Source organism: Suillus subaureus, assembly GCF_016647635.1.
Source record: "Suillus subaureus strain MN1 chromosome Unknown BJ212scaffold_12, whole genome shotgun sequence".
NCBI lineage: Eukaryota > Fungi > Basidiomycota > Agaricomycetes > Boletales > Suillaceae > Suillus > Suillus subaureus.
In genome coordinates this window covers 102,602-129,478 of record NW_024538568.1, presented here as the reverse complement: position 1 = coordinate 129,478, position 26,877 = coordinate 102,602, and the positions used below count along the sequence as shown (strand labels likewise).

At 47.8% G+C, this 26,877-nt stretch overlaps 13 protein-coding genes across 13 annotated transcripts; 8 read left to right on the top strand and 5 right to left on the bottom strand.

Moving 5' to 3' along the window:
* Positions 1-88: 88 nt before the first annotated feature.
* Positions 89-1,505, bottom strand: BJ212DRAFT_1446503 (uncharacterized protein; the record flags this gene model as incomplete). Its single annotated transcript, XM_041338256.1, has 5 exons — positions 89-204; positions 261-390; positions 444-576; positions 628-704; positions 759-1,505. 5 exons carry the CDS (start codon positions 1,503-1,505, stop codon positions 89-91), a joined length of 1,203 nt encoding a protein of 400 aa, XP_041194020.1.
* Positions 1,506-2,050: 545 nt separating this feature from the next.
* BJ212DRAFT_116544 (uncharacterized protein) lies at positions 2,051-3,864 on the bottom strand. The gene has a single exon (XM_041329029.1). The coding sequence runs from the start codon at positions 3,540-3,542 to the stop codon at positions 2,469-2,471; it is 1,074 nt and encodes a 357-aa protein (XP_041194019.1). The 5' UTR covers positions 3,543-3,864; the 3' UTR covers positions 2,051-2,468.
* Positions 3,865-3,977: 113 nt separating this feature from the next.
* BJ212DRAFT_116383 (uncharacterized protein) lies at positions 3,978-4,946 on the top strand. The gene has a single exon (XM_041329028.1). The coding sequence runs from the start codon at positions 4,307-4,309 to the stop codon at positions 4,805-4,807; it is 501 nt and encodes a 166-aa protein (XP_041194018.1). The 5' UTR covers positions 3,978-4,306; the 3' UTR covers positions 4,808-4,946.
* A 722-nt stretch (positions 4,947-5,668) lies between these two features.
* BJ212DRAFT_1269626 (uncharacterized protein) lies at positions 5,669-8,305 on the top strand (the record flags this gene model as incomplete). The annotated part of the gene is made up of 3 exons (XM_041330822.1): positions 5,669-5,784; positions 5,847-5,983; positions 6,036-8,305. 3 exons carry the CDS (start codon positions 5,669-5,671, stop codon positions 8,303-8,305), a joined length of 2,523 nt encoding a protein of 840 aa, XP_041194017.1.
* A 126-nt stretch (positions 8,306-8,431) lies between these two features.
* BJ212DRAFT_1347893 (uncharacterized protein) lies at positions 8,432-9,561 on the top strand. Its single transcript, XM_041335389.1, has 2 exons — positions 8,432-8,781; positions 8,839-9,561. The coding sequence occupies exons 1-2, from the start codon at positions 8,680-8,682 to the stop codon at positions 9,172-9,174; spliced, it is 438 nt and encodes a 145-aa protein (XP_041194016.1). The 5' UTR covers positions 8,432-8,679; the 3' UTR covers positions 9,175-9,561.
* A 13-nt stretch (positions 9,562-9,574) lies between these two features.
* BJ212DRAFT_1347890 (ATP-NAD kinase-like domain-containing protein) lies at positions 9,575-11,391 on the bottom strand (the record flags this gene model as incomplete). The annotated part of the gene is made up of 8 exons (XM_041335388.1): positions 9,575-10,054; positions 10,127-10,297; positions 10,344-10,444; positions 10,497-10,622; positions 10,670-10,813; positions 10,865-10,950; positions 11,013-11,105; positions 11,162-11,391. 8 exons carry the CDS (start codon positions 11,389-11,391, stop codon positions 9,779-9,781), a joined length of 1,227 nt encoding a protein of 408 aa, XP_041194015.1. The 3' UTR covers positions 9,575-9,778.
* Positions 11,392-13,472: 2,081 nt separating this feature from the next.
* BJ212DRAFT_1576453 (uncharacterized protein) lies at positions 13,473-14,725 on the top strand (the record flags this gene model as incomplete). The annotated part of the gene is made up of 5 exons (XM_041342158.1): positions 13,473-13,627; positions 13,682-13,901; positions 13,960-14,001; positions 14,070-14,171; positions 14,228-14,725. The coding sequence occupies 5 exons, from the start codon at positions 13,473-13,475 to the stop codon at positions 14,363-14,365; spliced, it is 657 nt and encodes a 218-aa protein (XP_041194014.1). The 3' UTR covers positions 14,366-14,725.
* A 133-nt stretch (positions 14,726-14,858) lies between these two features.
* Positions 14,859-15,856, bottom strand: BJ212DRAFT_1347873 (fungal fruit body lectin). Its single transcript, XM_041335387.1, has 3 exons — positions 15,733-15,856; positions 15,473-15,666; positions 14,859-15,424 (listed from the first exon to the last, which is right to left on the bottom strand). The coding sequence occupies exon 3, from the start codon at positions 15,413-15,415 to the stop codon at positions 14,975-14,977; it is 441 nt and encodes a 146-aa protein (XP_041194013.1). The 5' UTR covers positions 15,416-15,424; positions 15,473-15,666; positions 15,733-15,856; the 3' UTR covers positions 14,859-14,974.
* Positions 15,857-17,476: 1,620 nt separating this feature from the next.
* BJ212DRAFT_116165 (uncharacterized protein) lies at positions 17,477-18,955 on the top strand. The gene is made up of 5 exons (XM_041329027.1): positions 17,477-17,909; positions 17,961-18,180; positions 18,234-18,284; positions 18,344-18,445; positions 18,502-18,955. Exons 1-5 carry the CDS (start codon positions 17,662-17,664, stop codon positions 18,754-18,756), a joined length of 876 nt encoding a protein of 291 aa, XP_041194012.1. The 5' UTR covers positions 17,477-17,661; the 3' UTR covers positions 18,757-18,955.
* A 677-nt stretch (positions 18,956-19,632) lies between these two features.
* BJ212DRAFT_1298828 (Isochorismatase-like protein) lies at positions 19,633-20,343 on the bottom strand (the record flags this gene model as incomplete). The annotated part of the gene is made up of 1 exon (XM_041332755.1): positions 19,633-20,343. The coding sequence occupies one exon, from the start codon at positions 20,341-20,343 to the stop codon at positions 19,633-19,635; it is 711 nt and encodes a 236-aa protein (XP_041194011.1).
* Positions 20,344-20,507: 164 nt separating this feature from the next.
* BJ212DRAFT_1347854 (phospholipid diacylglycerol acyltransferase) lies at positions 20,508-24,135 on the top strand. Its single transcript, XM_041335386.1, has 17 exons — positions 20,508-20,577; positions 20,638-20,819; positions 20,872-20,926; positions 20,977-21,254; positions 21,315-21,535; positions 21,586-21,732; positions 21,787-21,891; positions 22,013-22,067; positions 22,119-22,160; positions 22,280-22,352; positions 22,404-22,483; positions 22,533-22,739; positions 22,790-22,893; positions 22,944-23,004; positions 23,057-23,239; positions 23,291-23,422; positions 23,475-24,135. The coding sequence occupies exons 2-17, from the start codon at positions 20,640-20,642 to the stop codon at positions 23,658-23,660; spliced, it is 2,109 nt and encodes a 702-aa protein (XP_041194010.1). The 5' UTR covers positions 20,508-20,577; positions 20,638-20,639; the 3' UTR covers positions 23,661-24,135.
* Positions 24,136-24,845: 710 nt separating this feature from the next.
* Positions 24,846-25,424, top strand: BJ212DRAFT_1479773 (uncharacterized protein; the record flags this gene model as incomplete). The annotated part of the gene is made up of 3 exons (XM_041339950.1): positions 24,846-24,978; positions 25,034-25,298; positions 25,358-25,424. 3 exons carry the CDS (start codon positions 24,846-24,848, stop codon positions 25,422-25,424), a joined length of 465 nt encoding a protein of 154 aa, XP_041194009.1.
* A 323-nt stretch (positions 25,425-25,747) lies between these two features.
* BJ212DRAFT_115988 (uncharacterized protein) lies at positions 25,748-26,818 on the top strand. The gene is made up of 5 exons (XM_041329026.1): positions 25,748-25,855; positions 25,913-25,924; positions 25,971-26,081; positions 26,128-26,377; positions 26,430-26,818. Exons 2-5 carry the CDS (start codon positions 25,915-25,917, stop codon positions 26,566-26,568), a joined length of 510 nt encoding a protein of 169 aa, XP_041194008.1. The 5' UTR covers positions 25,748-25,855; positions 25,913-25,914; the 3' UTR covers positions 26,569-26,818.
* The last annotated feature ends 59 nt before the right edge of the window (positions 26,819-26,877 follow it).

Genomic DNA, 26,877 nt, shown 5'->3' with positions numbered 1-26,877 from the left:
TAAAAAGTATGGGAGATGAAATTAATAGGTCCTATTGTTGAGCAAGAGGGTGCAAGCAAGAATGATTGTACACTCTGTATTTAGACTTCTAAATTAGCCGTGTCTGTCCGCCAGGGAGGAAGCTGCGTCGCCTTCGTGCACGTTCAAGCGGTGGCAAGTCATCTCCATCTTTGACAGACCTGATACTTGTATCTGCGTCTTGTGCTGAAAGGTGCCGCGGGTAAGTGATCAGGAACAAAGGAAATATAGGAGGAATGTACCTGGCGAGCCACTGCCATCATCTGACTGTCGTTGTCCCTCATTATCATCAGCTTCCGATGAGGGGTTGGCTGAAATGAAATTTGACCCAGCACCGGGTGACATATGCCTCGGAAGCATAGAACGTCGCTTCTGTGAAATAGAGCGACGTGAGAGTATGAAACCCGACCTCGGACGCTGCACACCTTGTTGGTACCCGCAACGTTGACCATTTCTAGATCAACTTTGAACTTCGCCTCATCTACCCTGGATCTTTGCTCAACGCACTCCACCACCCATGCGATGCCAACGACGAGTGGTTTGGGGTCATTCAGAAGCCTAACGCATAATTAACGAGATTGTAGATGATGTTGATAAGAAATAGCTGACCTATATCGCGTCAGCGTGCTCGCTGAACCACTCTTGTATACAATGTGGGTGCAGCTCTGCCCAACACGAGCAAGTATCTAGAAGGAGGCAATCGTTTAAAATCAAGCGAGTGGCACCATATTTTAACTTACTCTGGCACCCAGCCCTCTCAACATGTCGACGAACAGACTCCCCGCGTCATCACCGTCATCCGTCCGCACATCCACAAATATTGCACATTTTTTTAACACTTTCAAAACAAAATTACCTGCGCTTCCACCTTCCATGGGACTAGCAGCGGCATCGTTCTTTGAAGGTGCATTCCGCTGCGAAGCTGCGTTATCTGTACCTTCGTTAGGCTTGTCTCTATCCTTGATATCCTGCGCAGATTTGGACCCTGAACCCGCACTTGATGCGCCATAGTACGTACTACTCGATGATCGAAGCCCTGTACGCGTGCCTACTGCAACTAGCTTTGGCGGAGTTTTCGGGAGAGCAGAGAGTGATCGCGATAAAGCATGCAACGCGCTTGATGCACGGCGTGAGTCCCACCTCTCGGGTTGCTTGCCTTTATCGGCTGGGCCTACTAGTTCTTCGATCACGAGGTCGGCCTCCTTATTCTGTTCTTCGGGGCTGCCAGACGGTACAGATGGGGTTGCCACATCGGGTTGCTTCCCCTGCCCGAGATTCTCTTCCGCACCCCAAACATCGACGGTCGTATTGGTAATATGATTATCGTCGACGGTACTTCCACCTCCACCTTTCACTGGACTTGCCATAACACTTGGTAGGCTTGTCTTTCGACTGGCCTTCAGAGATGGCTTCGCTAGACCCGGACCAAAGATACCAGTTGCGGTACGCCCAAGTGCTCCGCTCTTATCTTTCATCCGCCCCACCATAGTGATTCGGCTAGGACCAGAAATAGTAGCATGACGATTTAACGAAGATGCCGTCGGTCTCGCAAAGGTTCCTGATGAGCCGGTAAGAGCATTATTGCCCTTGACCACTGAGTGGACTGCTCCTGTGTGTTGATTCTTGTCTGAAGTGATATTGAAGCCCAAACTCGTATTCGGCCGACTCGGTGGAGGCATGGCAAGCTTCTCCAGAGCTGTTGACAGTGTGAATAGCGAAGACTTGGGTTTCGATGGAACGAAAATGCTGGAAGCACCGATAGATGGCCTTTTTACTGGGGAGGGTCCCGCGCGTTGCTTAATCGGAGACACTGGAAGCGGAATCCTAGAGGGAGATAGAGGTGATCGTTGCACACAGCTAGATGACGATGGTCCAGTTGTAGACGACGAAGGTGTAGGTTTGGCCTTCATGAAAGAGGCGAGTGATGTTTGTTTAAACTTGGCAGGGTCTGGGAAACCTTTGACCGATGAGCTGTCAAAGTTCGAGACTAGATATGAAATTGTCAGAAAAGATACGATAATAATGCGCTCGAGTTTACCCTTGAAAGTCGAGGTTTGAGATGATGACGCCACACTGGCAGGCTCATCGTCTGTATTCAACGAGGTATTTATAGTGCTGGCTTCGGGTGGCGCGTCGCTTTCGTCGGGGCTCACAGGCCTCTTCTCTTTCATTGATACGCTGCGTGTCACGCGGCGAGGGCCAGAAGGTGGCAGCATGGCCTTCTTGCCTTTGGATAAATTTCCGATAGGCTTTAAGCGCACTGCATGGGAACTTCCAACAGTTGCTGAGCGCCCCCGTTTCACTGGTACGGGCGGGGGAAAAATAAGAGACGAAGCGGACGTGGATGGACGCGGAAGACGAGAGGGAGCGGCCGAAGAGGTTGAAGATCCTGCAACATTCAATGACGAAATGTTATCCACAATATCTGGAGATTGCTTGGATTTCTTCTATTAAACGGGGGTGTTAATTTTGATAAAGCATTTGATGCCCAATGATAAGCGCACCTCGACAGCAACAGCAAGTAGACTTGGTACAGCGGGACAGTGACCTATGAATGAAGTAGGCGGCGGAGGCGTAAGAGGGGAAAGAGACATATGTGAAGGATATCCGGTCAGGTTTCGTGGTGTTGCAGACTCGACATGAACAATCAGGTTGGTTGTATCAGGAAGCTTGAGGTCAAATTTCGGTATGTTTGTGAAGTGGGACATAGCGGACGCAGTGTCAACATCCATTGCATGCTCTGTGCTGAGAGCACCCTCATTGGTGGCGGAGAGTGGTGTGAGCGGAGAGGTCTGGACCGCCTCTGTGGATGGAGGGACAGGCGTGATTTTCAGTTGATTGGGCACCTTCCGAGGCGAGCGCATCGGAGAAAGGGTTCGAAGGTCAAGTTCTGGAACATGATCTGTAGGAAGCGGAACAGAGCGTGCACGCCCAGAAAAAACGGCGCATGATTTGACCTTGCCGTTCGTAGCATGGCATGCCGATTCAGTGGCAGCGCGGACAAACGATTCCGTCATTTTCCTGCGAGATTGTGATGTTAATTCACGGTTTTCTGCAGAGTAACCCATTGACACCAAGCTCAACGCTGGTAATGGATCAATTTTGATACGCTTTGCTTCACGATAACTGGCGGCACTGGGCAGATCTTCAGGACATGTATCGGACGACCGTTTGTTCTTCTTCGGCGACAAGAGTATCTCGTCATTCTCATTCTCGTCTTCCTCCTCTTCTTTAACATCCATATCTTCCTTGCCCTCCTTGTTTTCATTTGATTCTAAATGTAACTGGTTCCTCGACCTGACTCTGGCGTGCTTGAGAGGAGAACGCGCAAGGGGTAGCCTCAGGACATGATCAGGTACGGCTAGTTGGGATCGCGTTCTCTTGGAGATTTCGACAGACATGTACGTGTCACTGCAGAGCGAAGTCGTGTGCTCACTGTCTAATGCGGTGAGCTGAAGCGCTGTAGGCGTCAGTGCCGCGTCACGGATGATTGTCCGTTGCTGAGTTAAACGTTTGAAGTTCATACTGACGGGTAACGTGTTGAGGCACGTGACAAGGTCCACGCCGCACGGTGGCCCGGGATGGACTATGGCTCATGGCTTCCCAAAAGCCACAGTCCACATGTCCATGTCAAGTTGCAATTGTCCAGTCTGGCTGTTTGATGTCCAAGTCGATCCCAGAAATGTGGCCACTCGCTACCCCTCCTCGATAATGTTGGGGCCTGCCGTCATGATCATGTCAAACCATCGAGCCTTACTAATAGTATCCACTAGAGCTGGACAGCTTCAACCTATCATACTTCCCAGAATACACGCGCAAATTATGCTGTGGATTGATGACTTGCAGAGACGAGTCCTCAGGCCCCGGGCCTCATCGCTTCATGCACACGTGATGATTGGAGCTTGCGCCATGCGCAGCGAGATGTGGTCATACTCAACCCTGGCTGGTAAGTTGTGTGCGCCCATCCTAAACTACCTGCACCAGACTAGTCATTTCAGAATGGAAAACTGCGCATGTGGTCCGTACTGCAGTGCACGAACTCAATTCGAACCACTGCAATATAGTTTAATCTATTTAATCATTATAGGTGACGTGGTTCTCGTATTACACAGCTCTTTCAGTCGCTGCCTTCCCGATTACTGGATGTTTTTACCCCATGCGCCGAGAAGATTTTTATGGCTTCTTGTGGTGTTATGTTGACCCCTACTACTCCGCCAGTGATATATCAATTTGTCATTGACATATGTCGATCTGCCTGCACTGTCTATACAGCATATGAGCCAAGAATATGTTTACCCAAGTCAGTATCTCCTATAAACCATTTCTATCAGATGTTGATTCACGAGTACCACTGCTATGGCGCCTTCTGATCATCATCTCGATCTGCCTGCTTGGCAGAATCGAACTACATCTGCACAAAAATTCTTCAGTGTCGGAAACTGCCATAAATATCAACGCCAATAAACCGTTCACAAATCACTTTGTAAGTCGCTTGTGGACCCAAGTACGGTCCTGTCTGGGTAAGTTATTTATGACTGTTTTAACCTGCGCCCACCGATTGATTAATCGCTTGCATCTCAGGTATAGCATGATGCGTCAGTCCCCCGTCGCAAATCCATTTTCAGCGAATCTGAACTTCCATTTGATTGTCGCATACCTCAATCTCAATGGGCTTATTGTATACATTGTGGCCCATAGTGAGATGAGGTATGCACTGCACGCAGGCATGGCCACTATGGCCCGCTTACAAATGCATGATGACTTAACAGGGAAACTGTCACTACGATAGACTCGTTTGGAATTATCATCCCAGCGCTATCAGGGGAGTTGATCAATGTAAACGAGCTCCCATTGTTGTCGCTGATAAGGCTTCTCTGCACCGTACCTGGTTGCGATGCAAGAACTCTACCAGACTCTGCCCTCTCAGACTCATTCGCTCTTCCGCATCATTACTAGCTTCTATTTGCGTCGATGCTGTAGCCAACCTCATCACCAGTTATCAACCCAGATCGCCCCTTACTTGTATTTCACACCCTTATCGCACCCTGACAGTCACTGCTACGCAGCATGATTTGTCGCTTGTCCTGGCCAAAACTGGGCAGACATGGAAATCTCCAGTGCAAAGCAGCGCCAACCTCTCTCACAGCGGCGTTTCTTATAGCCTTGGCTGGATATTCTGATGCTCTTTTGGGGGCTAATCAATGCCATCCATCCACCAAAACAAATCAATCCCCGTTTGCATCACCCCTTAATGCGACTGGTCACTGATTAACTGTGCTTCTTCAGAGTGCTTGGACCAGCGATTAAACCTACTTGGTGTGGGACGCTCCTATTGAAACTTGGCTGAAAGTATCTTATCAACAGTAAATCTAAATATCAAGCCACATAGTTCATAATTCTTGCTTGCAACCTGTGGCCCTGGTGAACCAAGACTGCAATCGCGGTGCTTTTGCACGCATAGGAATTTATTGACAGTGTCAAGAGTACGATTCAATGGTAGTAGACTAGAACCTATCAATATTAATGGGATTGGTTCGTCGAAAACTTCGAACTTATATTTTGCCAGAGTTATTGCAAGCCTAGCTAGTAACGTATCCTAAGTTGCCTTTTTCGTCACCCACATTCCGCAGTGCCACACCATGGACTTGTTATGGGCGTTCATGGCCTTACCACCTATCTGCGAGAGAATCAGCGAATTCTCGCCAAAGCCATCGAATTTCCCTCGAGCTCGACCGACGTGACTTCAATCGTGGTCGATGGTTGGTCGTGAGTATATGAAGATGTCGTCCATTGCTTGGTGATAACATTGATTATGCTGCGGCCTTCAGGTTCATCTATGAGCTTTATGAAGAGTCTAAATTACCTTGGGTGTATGGTGGCGAGTACAAAGCGTTCTCTGCATGTGTTGAAGGTGTCGTGAAAGCATGGATGGCTGTGGGTCTCAGGGTATACTTTGTCTTTGACGGTATGTCCCTTTGCCTCTTCTTTGTGGCGCATCTAAGCGATCTTCTGAAAAGGTTCTGCCCCAGAGCTGAAGATTCCAACCCTCATCAGCCGCCTCAATCACTCGATCGTTGAAAGGAGCCTTCTTTTCTTCAGAACTTCTGAGACATCACGCTCAACTCCTCGCTTTTTGCATGAAACGCGGATGATACCACCACTTGCGTATCATGCATGTCTGCATGCACTTCGTGAAGTTGCCTCATCAGCAGATACTCTGGAAGTGCATTTTGCAGATGAAGAAGGCGATCCTTATGCTGTCGAACTCGCCGGCAGGCTCGGGGCATTTGTTGTCGGTAATGACTCGGATTTTGTCATTCTCAATTCCGGGAAATATGCAGGATATATTCAGCTCGATGACATGCTGTGGGCCGCACCCAAATCTGTGGGCGCAGGCTCTGGTGACGAGGACGGCGAGTTCCGCATAGTGAAGAAAGCAAAGACAAAAAAGAAAAGCGCTGCTCAACAAGGGATTCACAGGGGCCTAATACCTCCCGAGCATAGCACGGATCTCACTCTGTCAGTTTCGGTCTACACGCCGGCTGTCTTGGCGTCCCATTTCAAGATTCCAGTCACCCTGTTACCCTTGCTCGGCGCCCTGGTCGGAAACGATTTTTCCAACCAGTCTTCTACACAACGGAACGTGCAAAGTTTATTTTTCGAGCGACAGCTAACGTTATCGCAACGCATTTCCCGTGTTGGGTCCACTCTAAACACTATACTCTCCGCCGCCACTCAGAAACGAAAAGCCAGGCATCAGGTCGGTTCAGTCATGGATTTGATTGACAGATCTGTGCACGCACTTTTAATCAGACCGCCAAGCACCATGGCTTCCGGAGAAATAGATGCCATCGTTGACCGGATTGTTAACGCAGCATTGCAGTACGCAATTGACAAGTATGACGGAGATACATTTGGGCCGGATGGTCTTTGGCCTAGTAAAATTTGTGCACTGCATCGTGCAGAAACTTGCCGCCTGCCGGGACTGTTCTCCCATGCGCTATTACTATCTACCGACAATGAAGCAGCCGATGACAACACAGTGGAGCATGATACTCAACTACTCCAGCTCCACTCTCTCTACATCACTGCATACCGATCGGGTCACTTGCAACCAAAGCTCATGGATATCTTGAATACTGGGACTTTTTGGCCAAGGTTGTTTTTGGAAAACCCCGATGCGGAGAATGTAGCGCGGAGCATCGGCAGACCTATCCGGGAGTGGATTTTTGCCATTTTGGAAGATGCCGTAGGGCTGCCGGAAGCGCCAGAGGCGACTAGGGACCCTGAAGTGAGGCAATCTGACACATCTCAGATGGACGAGGATGACGAGGATGAGCTCATTGATGTCGTGGAAGAAGACGATGAAGACGATGAAGCTGATCTCCTCGCCCCATTGCGCGGTGAGCTCCAAAAACTCCACGCGCCAGATGAAGAATCAGAGACTCCGGCGTCGGCCATATCCCAATCCCGGTCTCACCTTCCACTGCGACCAAAATGTGTCACGGAATACGTTAGGCGAGGAACGCGCGTTGCCCCGGAAAGTGTGACGGTGCCAGATATTTCCAGGCTGTTGGTGTCATCCGCGTTTCATGGCAATAGTCAAGAAAATTGGGCCCCCCTGCCACTCAGGTCCGCATCGGAGCGAATGTCAGTTTTTCTGCATATCCTTCATAGCAGTACTGTTGCTCTGGAAGAACTACCGAGCGAGCAACTCATGTGCGCCCTCGTTTTGCGATGGGTCGTGCGGGTGATGCACCTGCGGGCAATAGAATCCTCAAGTAAGGAACGGGAGAAAGAAAAATGGACTAAATCAGAGGCATGCGCCTTCCTTGCATTTTACACGTCAGATGGTCATAGCCTCGATTTCCGTACCATGCCTGCATCTGCCGGCTCAGGGCCTAACGCTGGATCTGAAACTACGCCGATCAGTAGTCGTAGCATCCAGCTTATGGCCCAGGTGCTTATGGCAATCGAGAGCATACATCATTTGTCCCAAGTTCTCTCAGTATCAGAACGAGTTCCGGTCCATGTCCATACACTATCAGGCCAGACGTTTCATATGTTCCTTGCCCAAAAGGGCTCGAACTGTCGAGACACTCTACCGGTCGGGCTTTGGGATGCATGTACGGAGGGCTTAGGTGATGCCTTTGCGGAAGAGTGCCTAGTCAGAGTCAAAAAATCGAAGATCAATGGAAAGTCCATTGAGCGAACGTCAGCACGGAAAGCGATGCGTGTTGGGGCGGCGGGTAGCCAGTTTGGATTGTTGGTTGATCTTCAAGTTTAACGTACTTGCTGACTTCCTGTATTGTTTTTTTATACTAAAAAGAACTGAGATGAGCTGAGAGTTCTGTAGACTAAGAGAGTAGTTGGCAGTTGGCGGTGGCATGCAGTGGGTTCCTCAGACTGGGCTGCTGTGCGATACAGCTTACATAACGTTAAGCTGTGTCTTCTAGAGGTCGGCGTCTTGGATGGCAGAAATGTATAAACTGCACCGCAATGAAGCATAGCAACACAAGATACCACAGCACCAACAGACGCTAACAAAGGATATTCGGGTAGCGGTACTGCACCGTGGCCTTCGCCGCACATGTTATAAAAGGTCAACATGTTCCTTCAATTCTGCATAACAAATCTTCCGCGCGCTGATCATCACTCGCTATGCGAACATTTGCAAGACGCCAGTCCCCAGCCCCCGCAGATGTTATCACATATCGGTTTAACAACCAAATGATGTATGTCCCGCCGGCGGAGAACTTCGATGTGAGTATTTCAGCCCTAGCCACTCGACCACTACTAAATTGAGCGCGATCATTGCAGCAAGCAGTCACGTTTGCTAGATCAGCATTTGAGAGCGATCTCACTGGCATTGACAAAAGCCGGATATCCTTCTCACTAAATGTGCTGGCGAATGGGAAGCAGAGCTCTGTGGGCATCAGCAGTGTGGCATGGTCGAAAATCATGTCGCATTTGGCACGATATGAAATCATAGACGTGCATGTCCAGCCGGAGATCAAAGTATTTGGACCCCCTCCAAGCTATCGGCCTTGTAGCTCGACCGAGGGCAACGAGAAGGAGCAGCATTCGTCATCGCATTCATCATCAGCTCTCCACAGTCTCATTCCCAGACGTCTGTTTCAGCGGCTGGGTGCCTGATCGCAGCATAATACTGAGCATCTTTGGGCTTCGGGTCCTATCTCACTATGTATACATAGCTACCTTCACATACGGAGTATTTGTGTTTCAGCTCACATATGATATATGATACCCGAGCGAAGTAAATATCCAGTTAGTGTTGAACAGTTCGGTGGGACGGATATTATTATTTTTTAATGTTTCATATATTACTGCTGTATCAATTCACAAATGGACATGAACAAAGATGTGTATTACTATGCTCCCATCATATCACACAGTACCCAATACGCATGCTTCTCAATGAATGGGTTTTTAATAAGTTGACTCGTTCTCGGGACTTAATCGACAAGCTGCGTCCTGACGAGATCGAGTAATCGGCAGCGCATAAACGCTGACGAGTCTAGCCACTCAAGGAATCTTTGGTCATAGTAAAATCTTTGATAGTTTGCCGCTGGCATTGCACTGCAAAAAACAGTGTAGAACTACACGACTAGGTACTGAAAGCGTTCGACCAAGCGCCAGCCAAGATCAAGCGCCAATCCAAGCGCTCATTTTCCTTCGTAGCCGGCGTCAAATACAGCATGTAACGGAAGAACAACATCTTCGGGCGCTTACCTCGAACCTAGGTTTTGCCGCTATAACGAAGAAGCGCCTTGCTCCTAAACGTTGCATTGTACTGCAACAAATTATTGATATCCCGGACCCAATCGTCCTCTTTTCCGGGACCAACGCCTTCCTCGCCTGGTTGTTCGTCTCCATAATCGGATATGGAGGAGCGGTTAATGCAAGGCACTGGGTATGGTGAAGCCTGTACAGTAACGGACTCCCCTGGATTAAGAACATGCGATACACGCCCGTCCATCGAAACGCCGGCCGCAGCACGGGAACGATCACCGATCTAATAGTGTCAATCAAACATTTGAGTAATAGCTTCCACGTGCTGTCATAATACGCGGGACGCATGACTCACACGCAGTGTTACAGATGAAGATGAGGGGAAGACGAGTGGTCTAAACGATAAGCTTCGTGGACATATTGGCACGAGTACTACAGCACTCAAGGAGGGATGTACGATAGGCCCTCCAGCTGAAAGAGAGTATGCCGTTGATCCCGTTGGCGTTGACACAATCACCCCATCAGACTACAGAAATCAGTTACGCGCGGTGCTTGGGAGATTTAGTACGCACGACGGCCTCCGTGAGGTGTTGCCCGTCTACATAAATATCAATGGTATTAAGGTGTGGGCTTGACCCACGGTGTAGCGCAATCTCATTCATAACCTGCCATTCTGGAATTAAATCAGCATCATGGGTACATACTTGCACTGTTTTTATCCAGACCATCATCACCGAATCCTATTTTCTTGCGGTCCTTGTCATAAAAAGTGCACGACAAACGCATGCGATCGAGGATGGTTGCCTTGCCCTGAAACACTGCTTCGAGCCCTTTCACAAAGTCATCGATATCTATCGCATGTTCAGTGGCGTCTCAGCATTAGGGCGTGTGCACTTACGGAATGGAAGTAGAAATCCAAGAGTGCCCATTGAGAAACTTAGCACAGGAGGGACTGCTCCAAGACTAAAGAGTGATGCAGCATGCAGAATGGTACCGTCACCTCCAAGAGTCACGACAAGATCAATTTTCTCAGCATGAGGCCCTGGAATGAACCCATTCAAACAGGTTGTTTCAGCGTGTGCAACCTACTCACCGGGACGCCACACCTGTGTGCCGAATGGAATGTCTGGACGGTCTTCAGAGAACACCTTCACACCCGGATACGTCTTCGCTACATGACTGTTGCGTGTTGGGTACCACCTGTTAATCGGCTAAAAGAGCGCAGGAAGACTATTACGCACTTCAGTAGTTCGTCAATTGCCCCAATCACAGGATCAGTTCGGAGCTTGTTCACAATTAGGATGGATCGTGGAGGGTATGATGCTTCATGTAGGCTGTCTTGTCGAGCGTTAGCGGTCCATGATTGTCAATAGGGAAACAGCAGACAAACGCTTGGGATGATAAGGTACGAGAAAGACGTGAGTGCGGTAGTTGTGGGATGAATGAATTCGCGCGCGAAGTCAAAGGTAGCAACGGCCGATTTCGTATTCGAGTGTGGAGATAACGTCGAAAAGGAAAGAAAAGAAGAGCTCGTTGCGCATGGCTGGCCATAGCAGTCAACATGGCTGCCAGCAAGTAAGCTTGACTTACATAACTAGACGGTGCGATTTCAAGTTGCATGCACCGTGACCGATGACATCTTTCTTCTTGCCACAACCTTGCGAAATGTTCTCACCCGGTGACTTATTCGTAAATCGACTGCAAAGAGAACTCTCTTCGTTGAATCTGAAAACACTCATATCCTGTAGCTTTTCTATTCTGCCACTGCCACCAGTGTCCTGTGTTGATTAAGTTACGAACGGACTTCTGGTTTGGTCTCTTTTTCAACATTGACTCATGACCACAGGCTCAAGCGCTCACAGCCTCCATGCCCATCGTGACAGAGCCTCAACCAAACATAGTATGTGCTACAGCACTTTGTTCTATGGCTCAAGGGAGAGGCGTACTCTACGGATCAGTCCCAGATGGCAGTACAGTGCAAGAGGACCCAGATCCTTGAAGTACTATTTATTGGAACGACTGTCTTCCTGGACTCTAGCCACTACTAGGGGAGACTAGTCCAAACTGAGAATTGTTCCTTGGCATAAAACATTGAAAGCGACGCTCTAGAGTCATCGCTATCGAATGCAGCGATTGTACTTGAGCCGATACCAGGTGTTTCTGGCAATGTGCTATCGACTCGGAGGTGCCTTGAGCTATCTCCGAGCCTGTTGCACTCTTGACGACAGATATGTCACCCTTCCTCCAAGTCGGCTCCTGCCTTGGCTAAAGCATCATGGTGGTCATTGGGTCAACACGACTCAACTTTTCAGTGAAAACCTTATCGTTACATCAGGTCCGAAGAGGAGTGCCTTCTCAGAGTCTTCTGGGACATGTGTAGTGTCAACTCTGGAAGACCTGTATAGCTGGCGGTAAATTTGATCAGGCTCCCCACAATTTATACGTCGATGGCTGGTGCAGGAGAAGCAACCTCGAACATCTAGAGAAACGCCCATCAAATCGTGACGATTCGAGCGGGTGCCATTTGATTAGCCTGCTCACTTTTCAAGGCCGGTTTTGTGGATTTTCGAGTCGGTAATACACATCGATGATAGACCAAGCAGGCAGTTTCATATCAGATCATTCCCACAGCTACAAAAATCTGCGACCAGAGTGGTTTTTGCCGTTGGTAAGAGCCGTAGCTCCTTTAATGCGTGCATAGCTGGTGTACTTCCGTCAGTTACTACATCACTATCTTGTATCGATTGACTTTCAGCCTAGATGAATTCGAGAGCTTTTATCTTTTGTGGGGTTTTCCATGATTTTATGCTGCCACGAGGAATGTACTCAAGACCAAGTACTCTCCATTTTTCAAATATCTCGACAATGATGAGAAAAATTTGGTAACTCCGTCTGTGCGGATCATGCAACAGCCTTGGTATGATTGGTGTTACTCCGAATTCGGAACCATTCTTGATAGTATCGGCAGTGAGCAATAAGAAATGTCGATGAGACACTGCCTTGCGGAATTTCTGCCATATTCCCATTCTTCTGGATACGCATGAATATTAGATACCTCACAGATATGTGGAACAGACTGGTAGGTGACTATACTCGTATTGAGATAGTTGTTTCTCATCGCTCGTTAGATTGGTCCCCTTTAAAAGGGTTCCTCGTACGAATCTGGAATACCTACGGCAAGGACTTCATGAGACTCTGAGAGTGTCCATTGCAACGCGGCGGCCAGCACGCCGAACTACATGGTTTCGATCCTTTCAGCCGCGCATATGACAATTCAGGCAGGGTCTTTGTGATCCTTGCGAACCTATCATTGCTGTACTACATCTGCGTGGATAATGTATTGGCTATCCTCGATACACTATATGAGTATGACCTCAAAACGTTGGTAAGTGCAACTTACTCCCGAATGAAATGATTCCCAGAATGTTGTGAATGATTAACTCTCAAGCAGATCTCAGACTCTAGAGGATCTGATTAAATATCAAATTCGAACAGGAGCTATTATAATTTATTTGGTTTTATTTGACAGCATGACATGATTCTCACAAGCCCCTATATTTCTCGACCTCTCGCACCATGTCTTCCATTAGCAACAGTATGTTCAGAAACTTTGAGAGAATTAGTCGTACATTTCACAATTTAAAAAAAATGTGCATGTTGATGATTTAAACACCTAGTAATCAAAAGCTCAGGAGCCTAAAATGCCCCCCCAATCGGGACGACCTAACCGGCAATTTATCTCACAGCATGATGACGGTGTGGTCGAGCGGGACGAATTGTCAGACGGGTCTGAATACAATCCGAAATCTTGTGTTAATAACCATCTGGCTGTAAAGAAATCAAACAAATTCAGTGTGTACGTATAGTCATACCTCATGGAAAATTCTGTCTTAATCATTTCACGGTGAAGGGGTCAAAATAAAATCAAACTCGACCGAAATAAACGAGCATTGGTTCGTGCACTCGTAAAATGTGGCAAGTGGGACCACAAGGAGATCGCCGCCACCTTCCATGTATCGCTTCCTCTCATTAAAAGGATCGTGGCCAACAGCTATATCACGGTAACCGACAAAGTATCGGAAGACACAAATTTTTATAAGCAGAGTGACCTTGAAGAGTTGATTTTAGGGGTTAGTCTTGAAAATTGCACAGCGTGCCTCCCGAACTCATGTATAACATTCGCAGCAGCTGCCGCCCGCCCCAGAGAAAAAGAGCAAACGAAAGACACAAGTAATTATCAGTCGTGATATCATCGCACGTTTATCCTTATTGGTATGACCTTATTATATGAACACTAGGACAAAACATATGCGAAAACCTCCAACAAATCTGTGCAAGAAGTTCTTTGCAGGCAGCGTGTCGTCGCTTCCCCTTCTGCATCAATTTCTATGGAGGTAGAAGTAAGTTCGCTTGTTCAATCATGCTGTTGCAATCTCATCTGTACTCAACCTGTCAGCCGGATTCAAATACAATGTGCAGTATATTCAAGATGTTCCAAGACGAAGCGACACTTGTTCACGGGGAAAAGGTCCATTCCATCCTTGAGGAAATTGGGATTGAAGATGACGAGACAATGCCGTTATTCAAGCGATGAAAGATTTCGGGAAGAACCACAAAATAGCGAAGTAGAATGCATATTGTGCTCATGATCGATTCCGACTTAGTCTTTCACGGGTGGATGTTTTATTCCCTAGGATCTACGCTGGACAGCGAAGCTGTTGGTTGTGAGCCTCCTCATCTATGTTGTGTGTGCATTTAACTTATCCAACTAACACCTGATGCTACTTCGTTACCTGAATGGATTAAAATACAATATGTTTGCAAGATTCTGGCTTTCGACAATGGATGAAAAATCGCGGGTGCCTGACGGTGTAAAATTGGCTAGGATCTAAATGTGGGGATCCTAGAAAAATGGAGTCGAGAATTAGGCGCGTAGGCGTCGTTATGATCAAAGTTGTCTTGAACATCAATGCATCACCGGTAGCCAATCTGACACGGTCAACGACATTCATTTAGTGTGACAGTGTCACTTTCCATGTGAACGTGATCAAATCCATTATACTTCTTGCGTGAGTGCTTGTCAAGTGTTCCGCAATTACAACACTCATCATAATATCAACTTCATTTTGACATACTAGTAGCACATTCGTTCTGCATCTTTCGACAACTGCTTTGGTACGAGAGTGTATAGTGCACGAGAGATTCAAGAAATAGTGATGTGAACGATGAAGGACTTTCCCCCGGCAAACTCCTCGACGTACTTAACATCCACATTAGTTCCCTTTTTGCTCTTCTTCTGGATCTCAGCCAGCTGCTTCCACAGCATCTCGTTCCTAGGGTTGCCATCCACGTAGTACTCGGGATGGATCTTCATGCACGTGTCCCCAGGCGCGAGGTCAGGGACGATGTCGCACCACCTCTTGTAGTTGTGGACGCCCAGTGCCACGAGGAACTCCTCCCCGGAACCACTTCTGAAGCGGAGCGTACCAGACGTACCGCTACCGCCCATGACGAGCGTCTGGATTGATTCTGTGTTGGTCCACGTCCCGCCATTGGCATAGTGCCACACGGTTTTCTCGACAAGCGTGAAACCGGGGTTGAGGGAGGTAGTATCGACGGTTCTGACTGAGATTGAGTAAGACATGTTGGGTCTGTATGGTAATGTCAGACAACGATAAAATGCAATGCTGATCTCTAACCTGGTTGTAAAGAGGATGATCTGGAGAGAACAGTGCACATTACAGGCCCTTTATACAACGAGCACTGCTTGGTATTAGTCCTAGGCCTGGCTCTGGACAAGCTGTTGGTCCAACCCAGGCTGACAGGTGTGATGTCAAGTGTTGTGATCTCATGATCGTAGGCCCGGGCGCATGTCTGGCTTGCTTCCATTCATCGGTATGACATATATTCCATCTCCGAGGCGCAACAGCAGGAATCATGTCATAACTGACGACTACCTAGTCACCAGATCTTTTAACTTAACTCCTTTCTTCGGATCAATAGCGCTATCAGACGCTAAGAGAGGGGCATGCTGCTGAGCTTCATCTATTCAACCCCTGTCCTGCCGAACAGAATTTCAGAGAAGCTGCTAGCGGTAAGTTGAACCCACTGCCTGCGTGTAAACCATTTAACTACACCACCAAATCCCGTCTCCCTATTGAGTACCCCTCGAGCAGGAAAATATATTGAGGATGAATCTCCGCCCTGACGAGACGGACGAGGTGTTTCAAATTAATACCAAGCACTGGCATTTCTGAATCTGACCTCTGAATTTGACCATAACATTAACATGACAGGTATCCAACTTCGGGATTAGGTTCGGTTCATCGAGGTATTTTAGTCTTATTGCTAATGGCTCAAGGCTTGAAGGTTATTTTGGAGTCAACATACTACTCAATCGATCAAACGCCTTCGACAAATGGTTGCGCATGCTTTGCACCTCTTGACCTTGCTGATCCCTCGTTGATAGTGTTGTAAGGATATGTCCGGTCACGGACGACTTGTGATTGCTCGTACCTGTGAAAAGTAATGGGATTCCAGGGAACTGATGAATCTCAGTCGGGTGTGGATGCTCGTAGGCTCCGTTCACTCAGATCAGGGGTTCGAAGTGTTCAGCGTTTGAATTGTACGTAATGCTTAACCTGCTTGTGACCGTCCTGAGTCCAGGCCCTGAAGCCATTCAAGCTGAGATTCGTGAGTTCTTCGTTCCCAGCGGAAATGAACATTTGTATGTCCCCCCAGTCTAGCCATCACTGTGATAAAGGGGTAACTTGACTGTCTTTTCTCTTGTTTAGCTACAGTCTAGACTGTCATATTAATGCATCAAAACCAGACTATTGTCCACGAATGAAACAATGCCGTGGAAAGAGCAAAAGAATGCTATAATGATGTTGAATTATGAGAGAGAGCTCACAGCGCGATACAGGCTCCAAAAAAACTGTTTAGGTCCGCTCAATAGGTGCTCCAGATCGTTCGAGAACGCATCAGCAAAGCGGCTCAACTAGAGCGCGTACATTGATAGTCGCTCAATCACCTGAGACCGCAGCGCCAAGCATTCGAAATTGTTCGAGGACGTGTCAGCAAAGCCTGGGACTCGAACGGTAGAACCCGAGTGTGCACATGACGTCGACGCGAAATGTTTCCGCGGGATCAAACGCGCTGTGCTTATAATAAGCAGATAGATGGGTTTAAGATGGGTAAATGTTCAGCTGGATGTATCCTGAGGAAATACTGAGGGAGAATCTGGGGGAATCCCGGAAGCCAGACATAAGCTCGCGGTGCTTGCCATGCTTACGAAACACTACAGAAATAGCTTGCGTTCAAAGGTGGCTGTCAAAACTTCGCTCCTTCTGGTGGCTGTGACAGAACGGCCCAAAAATATTATAGGTCCGTTCAACATTCAATCACACTCCAGATCTCCAGATATGATAGATCCGAACCGCTATGAGCCGCGCGCATGAACATTGTGGAGGATGACGGAAAGCTCAAGGCATTGTGCAGGAGCGGCCCACCGAGGTATGCATAACGGAAAAAAGTTCGAGGGGTTCAGCGAGAACTGAATGACAGATCCAAAGACAACTCTAGCAAATAAGGTCAAATGATTGTAACCGAAAAGGCTTTTGAACACGGGTGTAGCTGGCAGAGACGAGAAACCGATAGTGTTCGACAAGAGCCCTCCCCCATGGCCACTGACGTTGGGAATCGGGGATCATCGAATTCGAATTAGTGAAGAATCTTGTATTTGGTTTGATTTGGTTATATAACACAACATCAACAAGCCCAGTGACTGCAAGCCCCTATACCTCTCAACATCATCTTCCAATATGGTTGATCTTAGTGCATTCAAGGGCATTGTCTCAGTCAGCGGTACGTTCATAAGTCTAACTGTAAATGTTGATGATAATTGCGCACTCGTGCCAGAAGCTAATGAGACTAAAGTGTCTGCACCACCACCCCCAAATGGAACGGCCTACCAGTAATTTGCAAGTCGGCATAACGAATTCACAGCATCATGACGGCGTCGTCAGAGGCGATCAGAGGGATGAATCTTCTTGTGACGACGGGTCTGAATACGACCCGAACTCCTGCGACGACAATCACTCAGTTGTCACGGTAAAGAAACCAAGGAAATACCACCCGCGAGTAGTGATTTTCTTCCCATGGAGATTTCGAGCTAAACGTTCGTGAAGCGGAGAAGATAAAATGAAACTTAACCGACATCAGCGAGCATTGATTCGTGCACTCGCAGAGCGTGCCAAGTGGGACCCGAAGGAGATCGCCGCCGTCTTCCGTGTATCACTTGCCATCATTCAAAAAACCATAACCAATGGGTACGTCGCCGTGATTGACATAGTATCGGAAGATGCAAATTACTACAAGGAGAGTGAGTTTGAGAAAGTGATCATGGAAGTGAGTCTTCGAAATTGTACGGTTTCTCTCGAACTCATGTATTACATTCGCAGCGACCGTCATCTACGCGCACCCGGGAGAAAAAGAGGGGACGAAAGAAACAGGTAGTAATCAGCCGCGATGTCATTGCATTTTTACCTATCTTTTTTCATCAACTTCCTAGGACAAATTGTTTACTAAAAGATCTCCACGAGAAGCGTCTCTCGTTCATCGCAGGGAGCGTCCTGTCGCTTCCCCTCCTGCGCCAGTTCCTATGGAAGTAGAGGTAAGTTCGCTTGTTCAATTATGCCGTTGCAGCTTGATGTATACCCAACCTGTCAGCCAAATTCGGATACGGCGTCTGGCATATTCAGGATGTTCCGAGACGAAGCAACACTTGTTCACGGGGAAAAGGTCCATTCCATCCTCGAGGACATTGGGATTGAAGATGACGAGACAATGTTCGCTGTCCTGACTATGGATGATGAACGTTTGAACGATATGCTACAAGAAGCCAAGCGTCTCAACCTCGTGGAGAAGTTTTCCGTCATTCAAGCGATGAGAAATTTTGGGAAGAACCACAAAATAGCGAGGTAGAACGCTCATGATCGATGTTTCCTATTTAATCATTCAATGAGATTGTTATGAGTCTCGGAAAATCGGCATCCCCCCCGGATGAAGTGAAGGGGTCGATGGTGTCAGCGTTCGAAAGATTTCGGGATGAGATTGAAATTTCTGAGATGAGATGACTTAGCTGGATGAAGAACGACAGGCAATAAGAGCAGAAGGCCGTACCAGTTGTCAATTTGAATGCACGTGGTGCGCGTTCAGAATTCGACTTGTTCCAGCGAGATCACAAAGGATGGGCGATTGAAGGAGAGTTGGAACGAGAGCGGGCCATCAGGCCTCGGAACTGCTGGGGGGGGGTGTCCGTGATCCACGAGCTCGTTGTCGTGACCGCCGGACCCGCCGAAGGCGAGCTTTAGATTGTTTATGAGGTATTATGTACATGAACGATTGACTCACCGTGAGAGTTTACCTTAGTTATCGATTTATGTATGTGAATGACGCTTGAGGTGACATAGTGAGACGCTCAGCGATGCTTCTTCAAGGAGGACCGAGGTGGAGTGTTGTGGATGATCGATGCCGTTTAACCAAAGTCCTGTGAGAATTGTTCAGCTATGCGGCCTCTTTGAGCCCTTCACATTGTATTGGTGGTGGTTGGACAACCAGATGTTGCTCGTCAAACAAGCTTGTTCTGATCGCGTTCACGAACAAGATGCTGTCGAGTCTTAGGGATGTGAACGAAAAAGACTTGGCGATGCTTCCTAAGGACACAGTGATTGCGGTGCTGGGTCGCATTTTGCAACAGATGGAGATGGTGGTGGACGCTCGTATGATTGTAGAATGCTTTGAAGGTACTCAGGACGAGCTGTTCAATGAGGCATTTCGATGTACAGCTGTGAATGAAAGCTACTGAGAGAATATTTTTGACGTCAAAAGTTCTTCAGCCGTGTCAATGATTTCCACTCCCGCCTTGGTCATCTCAGTCCATTCTGTGCCCTCGTCAGACACGCTCTTCACCGCATCCCTAATCACAAATGTCCTGAACCCATGTTTCTTTGCATCAAGTGCAGTAGACTTGACGCAGTAGTCTCCCGCTATGCCGACCACGAAAACATTTGATATCTCCTTGTTCCTCAGCTTGTCCTTGAGCCCAGTGTTCGTGAGCCCCCATGGGTCTTCGAATGCAGAATAACACTCGATCCCGACGTCACAGCCTTTACGGATGACCTCGAGGCCCTCGTGCTTCAGGCCGTCCACAAATGCCACCCCAGTCGTGTCCTGAACGCAATGAACAGGCCATAGCACCTGTTCCAGCGCTTCAAGTGGCCTTTCATCCTCAGGCGTCCTCTTTGCTACTAACTCTGCGGGAGGAAAGATGGTGATCTTGTCAAACTCCTTCTTGCCCGTATGATTGCGCGCAAAGGATATGTGGTTGGCGGGGTGATAGTCTTGAGTGGCTACTTTCAGAGCGAATGGAAGCGTCAGGAGTGCATTGATAGTGTTGATGATCTGCTCTGCATCGCGGACGGCAAGACTACCGCTGACGAAGTCGTTCTGTACGTCGATGACGAGTATGGCAGAGTTGGAGGGTTCAACGGATGCAAGATCTAGTGGCATCTTGCTATTGGTGTGGCCTATGATGAGTTGGTATCACGTTGCAAGACGCTGTAGGCTACGCGGTAGTACTTATGCATATATGGCTTATCAACACAATCAAATTATCTTATCAACGGAACATAACTCATTTCGGCTATCAAATATGTGGCTTTGCGTTTGCTTAGGTTTGCTTGTTCTGCTACTTTCAAATTGCATAACTTAGACGCTGACTGCAGATATAGTCCTTGACAGGAGGTAGATACATGCACATTATTTTTTATGACGAGCAAGCGTGTTTACTATGGACTTTCACAGCCATGTCTACCTTGTCGCAACGGATAAGAACTCGACGGTCAGCGAACCATTCAGAAGCAGCCAAGCCCCCATTCGAGAGTGACGTTGGAAAGGAACAGGACCAACCGCAGCAATTGCATGATGTGCAGATGGAAGCTACACAGCAAGCAAAGTTGTTCGATGCTCAGATACACAAGATGAAGGTATGTTCGGCATGATGTGGTTCTTTCAATGCCTCATGTTGGCCCGCCCCAGAAAGAACGTCGGTTCTTCGTCAAAGCTCGTTTCCTGTTCCCTCTTGGAATCCTACGTATGTCATTTATATGCTATCTCCTGAGATTTGATGACATTGTCGCACAGTTGGAATATTATTAGGCTTCATCCTCATCCAGCCTTCAGACTTGCAAGACATTCATAGCAACCTGCTTCTCATCATGGAAGAATATGACATCTCGCTCAAAATACCAGACATTGATCTATCACGCGTCGAATTGGAATGGAAACGGTTTCGGAACAATATCCCAGAGGTTTGGAAGCTGAACAATGACGGACGCGAGTTTCAAGTCGGGGAGGCGATGAAGGCCCGAGGCTTGACGGCACACTATCCCATCGTACTCGTGCCTGGCATCGTATCCACCGTAAGTCACACTGTTAATCTGCGTTTAATCGATGTCGATCACCATCTAAACCGCAACTAGGGTTTGGAGTCTTGGTCTACTTCACCCGAGTATCGAGCTTTCTTCCGCGAAAAACTTTGGGGAGGCTTTAATATGGTCTCACAAGTGATTTTCAATCGTGAAAAGTGGATTTCAGCCATGATGCTCGATCCCGTCACCGGTCTCGATCCTCCAGGTGTCAAAATTCGAGCTGCAGAAGGGATAGGTGCTGCAAGTAGCTTTATGACCGGGTATTGGCTTTGGTGTGTTTTGTAAGTTCTTTTGAGCGTTGAAAATGACGGCATATATTCAGGTCCAAGATCGTGGAGAATCTTGCTGTAGTAAACTATGACACGAACAATCTTCACTTAGCTCCATATGATTGGAGGCTCTCCATGTGCAATCTGGAAGAACGAGATGGGTACTTCTCGAAATTGAAAACTACAATAGAAGGGTTCAAGTATGGTGCCACAAATTTGAATATCGCACCAGACAAGTTCATATTCCATGACAGGGCACGACAAGGCAAGAAGACCGTTATTGCTGCGCACTCAATGGGTAGTACAGTATGTCCTAGTTTCCTTTGTCGCTGTCACCTTGTCGATTGCAGTACTTTTAGGTCATGCTGGTAAGTCGAGTTTCTCAGATAGTTCCTCCTGTGAAACTGATCATTCGATGAAAGTACTTGTAGGTCTCAGATCTGCTCGGTTGGCGATTTCTTTTTGACCTCTTGCTTGTAGCTTCAAATGGGTCGAGTCTCCCGAACACGGAGGCGGTGGACCAGATTGGGTAGAGGTCAGCCCCTGACCCCCTCATAACACGAGACCCTTAACAAACTCTGTTTAGAATCATATCGAGTCCTATATTACCATCGCAGGGACACATCTTGTGAGTCATTCCTTTCCTCGAATGACGATCACTAATTGCATTCCCAGGGCGTGGTAGATCCTGTTTCATTGCCTTATTATTGTTTACCACTCATGGATTTACTGTTTTTATTGTGAAAGGCAAAAGCTATGGCTGCTTTCTTATCTGGTGAAATGAAGGACACAGTGCAGATGAATCCTGCTGGCGCATACGGTCAGGACCTTTCAGGTTTCTCGGTTGTAATAATCTTATGATGCCCTGAAGTGCTCGAACGCTTTTTCTCGCGAAAGGAGCGGCAGAAGCTATTCTGTAGTTGGGCTGGCAGTGCCAGCATGTGGATCAAGGTGAGTGAGACTATCATCTTCGGTTGAGCGCCTCTGCAACAATTTACAGGGAGGAACAGATGTTTGGGGCGATGCCAACTGGGCACCTGATGACGAGCCCGAATCATCACATACTCATGGCGAACTGATTGCGTTCAGACAAGCAGCCGTGCCACTTTCTGCGCATAACATTACCCCAAGTGTGGAGCCAACAAAGAACATGACAGCTGATGACGCAAGCACATGGATTTTGGAGCGTACTCCTTCAACATTCCAGGTTGATGACTGCCGTGTCTTTTCTGTAAAATAACGCTCACAAAGAGACAGAAAATGTTATGGACCAACTACTCGTTCGGTATTGAGCGGAATGAACAGGTGCTCAAGAAGAACGCCCTAGATCCGAGGAAATGGACAAACCCTTTGGAAGTGCAGTATGTCGTTCTTAATAAGCCTCTTAAAGCAAACTGATGAATTTTCATAGGCTACCAAATGCGCCTTCTATGAGGATCATTTGTGTTTACGGTCATGGAAAAGAAACTGAAGTACTCCCCAAGGTTTTTCTGTTGCATTTTACAATACTGAATTCAGTAACAGAGGTCATACTGGTATGCTCACGGACCACACGAATACGAAGAATCGTTTGTAGAGGTTGAGGATTCGACTTGCACCGACCCTACCGACAAATGCAATTATGTATCACGCCCGCCATTAGATATGTCATTTTCCAGGGCGAACTGGATAGATGCTGATTACACGCAAGAGACCACAACGCCCAAGGTAAGTTGACGACCTTAATCATACCTCACGTCATATGTATGTTGATTATAGGTGCGTAATGGCGTGAAGATGGGTGAAGGGGATGGCACTGTCAGCCTATTGAGCCTGGGAGCGATGTGTGCAGAAGGCTGGAAGAGACCAAGATGGAATCCGGGAGGATCAAAGTTACCACTGTTGAGGTACGTCGGCAACGTTCTCTGCGATCCTGTGATATCCCTCATACCCTCAAATACAGCTCCCTCATCAACCCGCCCCTAACATCCCTCGGGGTGGAGCAAATACTTCAGATCACGTTGACATCCTTGGGTCGACAGGTTTGAATGAGCTCATACTGAAAGTTGCCACTGGTGCTGGTCATGAGATCGAGGATCGCTTTGTCTCTCGCATTAGGGAGTTTGCTCGGCGAGTGCGGTGGGATTGACCACTGAGTGTTTTGTAGCTTATTTTTGCACATATTTTCACGTTTTTCTCACAAGTTTATTTCAACGCATAATGAAACATGGGTTTTTCATGGCGGAGGCTTTCGAGATACCGACGGAGTATTTTCAGAGTCGATTTTCAATTCGCCTCTCCAATAAACCTCATATGTGTTACATGAACGACGGCCATGTACGTTTGGTGATACATTTACCCAGTATCCCCTAGACAGACTGCGGGCGGACGGAGATAGTCGCCCCTACCCCTCAGATCTGCCAATATCTGGCAAGATTCACAGGCCTTTTCTGCTACCAAGAGTCCATCCCACTACAGGGTCGACGTCAACACTTTGCTATTCATCATTTAAAGGATGTCGGGAAAACGGAGCGTCAATGAATCTCGATCTTGGATTGCAGCAACCGCTCAAGCATTTCCAGTCTTCAACATAGCGTATGTGTTCTCGCCCGAATTTGCCCCTGTTTGTTCGTAGCTTCAATTCTATAAAATGACCTGACAATGCATCGAGTGCGATCATAAAAGCTATTTTATGGTTGTATTTACACTTCTGGAGGGACTTCTCAAGGGTGTGCTTTCATCTGCAACTTATGCATCATTCAATCATGCGTCAAGCTGCTCTGCATCAGTTTCAAAGCTACCAGTTACCACGTATGTGTCCCGTGCCAAGCTTGGACCTTATGGTGCTTGGTACGGCAGAAATCCTCAACTGCATCTCAAAATGCCGCGTAGGCTATAGGCCCATGGCCAGCCACAAAGTTTGTCCTCCCCGAACTGTTTCGTGGGAATTCTATCTTCTTTATGTAACTCTTGTCTAGACTCTAAATATACAACTAGTACTGGCGTTGCATAGGAAATGAGAAGAGATAGATCATGACCTGGAAGATCCTCTTTCTGACCTCCTCACCTCCCAATCCAACGATGGAGACGGTTACCCCGTGGACCTTGGCGGCATCATTGAGTATGTGTCGTCATTTGAGCCCGCCATTCGGCGTCAACAACGTTCGCAGTCTGACGAGTTTGAACTTTGGATGCGGAATCGAGTGTGTGATTGTGTGACTTCAGCTGGGATTTTGGTCGTTCATATGGTTCCAGAGATGTCTGTCCTCATCTCTTCCATTTGATCCCCAAGCCTTTCTATCTACTGTCCACCCAAACGCAACATACACATACCATGATCTTGCAGCAGGCATTAGCCATCTCCAGTCGTCCATTGATGGCAGATGCCCGTTCAGAGGCCGTCCGTCACGGCATTCTCGTAGAGGATAACTTTGATCGGTTCGTTACCGTCAGGGCTTCTACTGGTGGTGCGTTGTGTCACTTGTCTGTGGGTACTCCGAAATAACTGGTGCATGTTCGTAGCGTTATATGCGGAGATGCGTGAGGGATTACTGAGTGACGAAACGAGCTTTGCTAGTAGACCGCTTGTAGACTACTTAAAACGTTTGTCCCAGTTCATTCCTTCCAGTCCATTTTTTGATGCGCTTTGCCCTAGGCTCGGTTGTGAAGTCTTCCTCCATATCCTCAAGAACTGCATCAAAGCGCCAAAGTTGCGCACTGTGACGCTCTGCGTTTTTTCAGCGTTCCAAGTTTTTCAGCCCCCCGGGATTTCCATTGAGGTTGGAAGGTATGAAGCTGCACTGCGACAAAAAGGGGAAGTTGCTCCTTGACTCTTGCCCTGGGCAGCTCTGAGTCCTCCCCGTCGAGGCAGATGCCAACGCAGGCTCTACGGCACAACAGAAGAGGATATTAGACAAGTGGGCAAACGTTGAGAAGGTGATGGGACAGATGCAGGCAGTACTTTTGGTACGATTGCAAGAACCAGGAAGGAGCGTCGAAGAAATGGAGAGAGGGATTGAGTACGTTTACTCGTTATTATTGCATGTCTTGTTCTTGACCAGCACTGACCAGGCTTCTCCTGGAACTAAATGTGCCTGCAGGCCCGATATGGCCCTACTTCGATAGCCAGCATAGGCGCATCATGGACCGGATGAACTGATGTTTCAAACATCGATGGCGCGTTCCTCTTGCGTTGATGAGTATTCATCATACTGACATGCATCATAGCCACGAAGTCTCGCACGGCACTTGAACTGTCGTCTCACAATGCGCTCAGACAGATCCTTGGTGCGCAAGCGTGACTCCAGGTAGTGCTGGAGAGTAAAGTGCCTGAAGTTGTAATTGGTGCGCTGTCACATCCCTCTATTGTTCATTCCTGTCGTACTCAGCGCACACATGCAGTCATGAAGTGTGGTAGGCTATCTGGTCGGCTATGTGCCTATCACATCAACATCTCCAGCGAGCAGATATTTGGGTGTCGATCAACATACCAACTACGGGACCACATCGATCTTGACCAGGACAGCTGGTGTCGTTGGCACAGGAACCACTTTTATTCTCATTGCCACTGGTGGGTGTCCTTTGCGACATTGAAATCATGCTAATGCGCAGTTTAGATGCTTTCAACAAATATCAGTCGGAGACGGGTGCAACGCTCGATCCAGCTACTAGCTTGCTAAAGATCTCATCAGAGCAATATAACAAGCTCTCATCTATGTATTTCAATATCATCCCCAATGCGCAAATGTGGCCCCGATCATCAAGCAGCAACCTTAGCGGTACCCACGACGGCAGATACCTGATTGTTAGTGACATCCGGAGCAACTCTGGTTCTGGCTTCGATTTTGTCAAAGGTTATTATTTCCTGTATGCTACTCCATTTTACTAAGCAAGAAGTTGTTGAATCGTGCCTTCCCAGGGGGCGCTTTTACTCAGTGTTCGACACGATGAATTCCAGAGTCGGGTTTGCCAAGACTGTTCACCAATCTCACGTTCGATTTACTGCGGACTCTCGAAAGATGAGGGTTTTACCCGTATTGATATTTGATGTTACATAAATATCTCAAGTACCTCTGTTTTTGACGATCCCTTCACCGGTGCTTCGCAATCTTCGTATGAGAACTTCAAATGAAGAGGAAATTCCTCTTTAACTTTGTGTTGTTGTGCCCATGCCATGTACGTGTTTCTACGGCTGCTGCCACCGAATAACTCGTGGATACGTATGTCTAGTAGCTAAGGTCCTTGCCAGTACTTTTGATGACAAGGTGCACGCAGAACCCGTATATGCAGTGGCCGGAGGTGAAGACACTGACGTATCGATACAAATTCACCGGTACTCTAGCAGAAGCTTGGTAACGTATTCTGGA

Bases quoted from the DNA above. Each gene is read 5' to 3' on its own strand.
- BJ212DRAFT_116544 (XM_041329029.1), bottom strand. From the start codon at position 3,542: ATGAACTTCAAACGTTTAACTCAGCAACGGACAATCATCCGTGACGCG.
- BJ212DRAFT_116383 (XM_041329028.1), top strand. From the start codon at position 4,307: ATGTTTACCCAAGTCAGTATCTCCTATAAACCATTTCTATCAGATGTT.
- BJ212DRAFT_1347893 (XM_041335389.1), top strand. From the start codon at position 8,680: ATGCGAACATTTGCAAGACGCCAGTCCCCAGCCCCCGCAGATGTTATC. The intron at 8,782-8,838 runs GTGAGTATTTCA...CGATCATTGCAG, and splicing joins CGCCGGCGGAGAACTTCGAT to CAAGCAGTCACGTTTGCTAG.
- BJ212DRAFT_1347873 (XM_041335387.1), bottom strand. From the start codon at position 15,415: ATGTCTTACTCAATCTCAGTCAGAACCGTCGATACTACCTCCCTCAAC.
- BJ212DRAFT_116165 (XM_041329027.1), top strand. From the start codon at position 17,662: ATGTTGATGATAATTGCGCACTCGTGCCAGAAGCTAATGAGACTAAAG. The intron at 17,910-17,960 runs GCGAGTAGTGAT...ACGTTCGTGAAG, and splicing joins AAACCAAGGAAATACCACCC to CGGAGAAGATAAAATGAAAC. The intron at 18,446-18,501 runs GTAAGTTCGCTT...CCAACCTGTCAG, and splicing joins CAGTTCCTATGGAAGTAGAG to CCAAATTCGGATACGGCGTC.
- BJ212DRAFT_1347854 (XM_041335386.1), top strand. From the start codon at position 20,640: ATGTCTACCTTGTCGCAACGGATAAGAACTCGACGGTCAGCGAACCAT. The intron at 21,536-21,585 runs GTGTGTTTTGTA...GCATATATTCAG, and splicing joins ATGACCGGGTATTGGCTTTG to GTCCAAGATCGTGGAGAATC. The intron at 22,161-22,279 runs GTGAGTCATTCC...TTATTGTGAAAG, and splicing joins CCATCGCAGGGACACATCTT to GCAAAAGCTATGGCTGCTTT.
- BJ212DRAFT_115988 (XM_041329026.1), top strand. The intron at 26,082-26,127 runs GTGGGTGTCCTT...TGCGCAGTTTAG, and splicing joins TTTTATTCTCATTGCCACTG to ATGCTTTCAACAAATATCAG. The intron at 26,378-26,429 runs GTATGCTACTCC...GTGCCTTCCCAG, and splicing joins GTCAAAGGTTATTATTTCCT to GGGGCGCTTTTACTCAGTGT.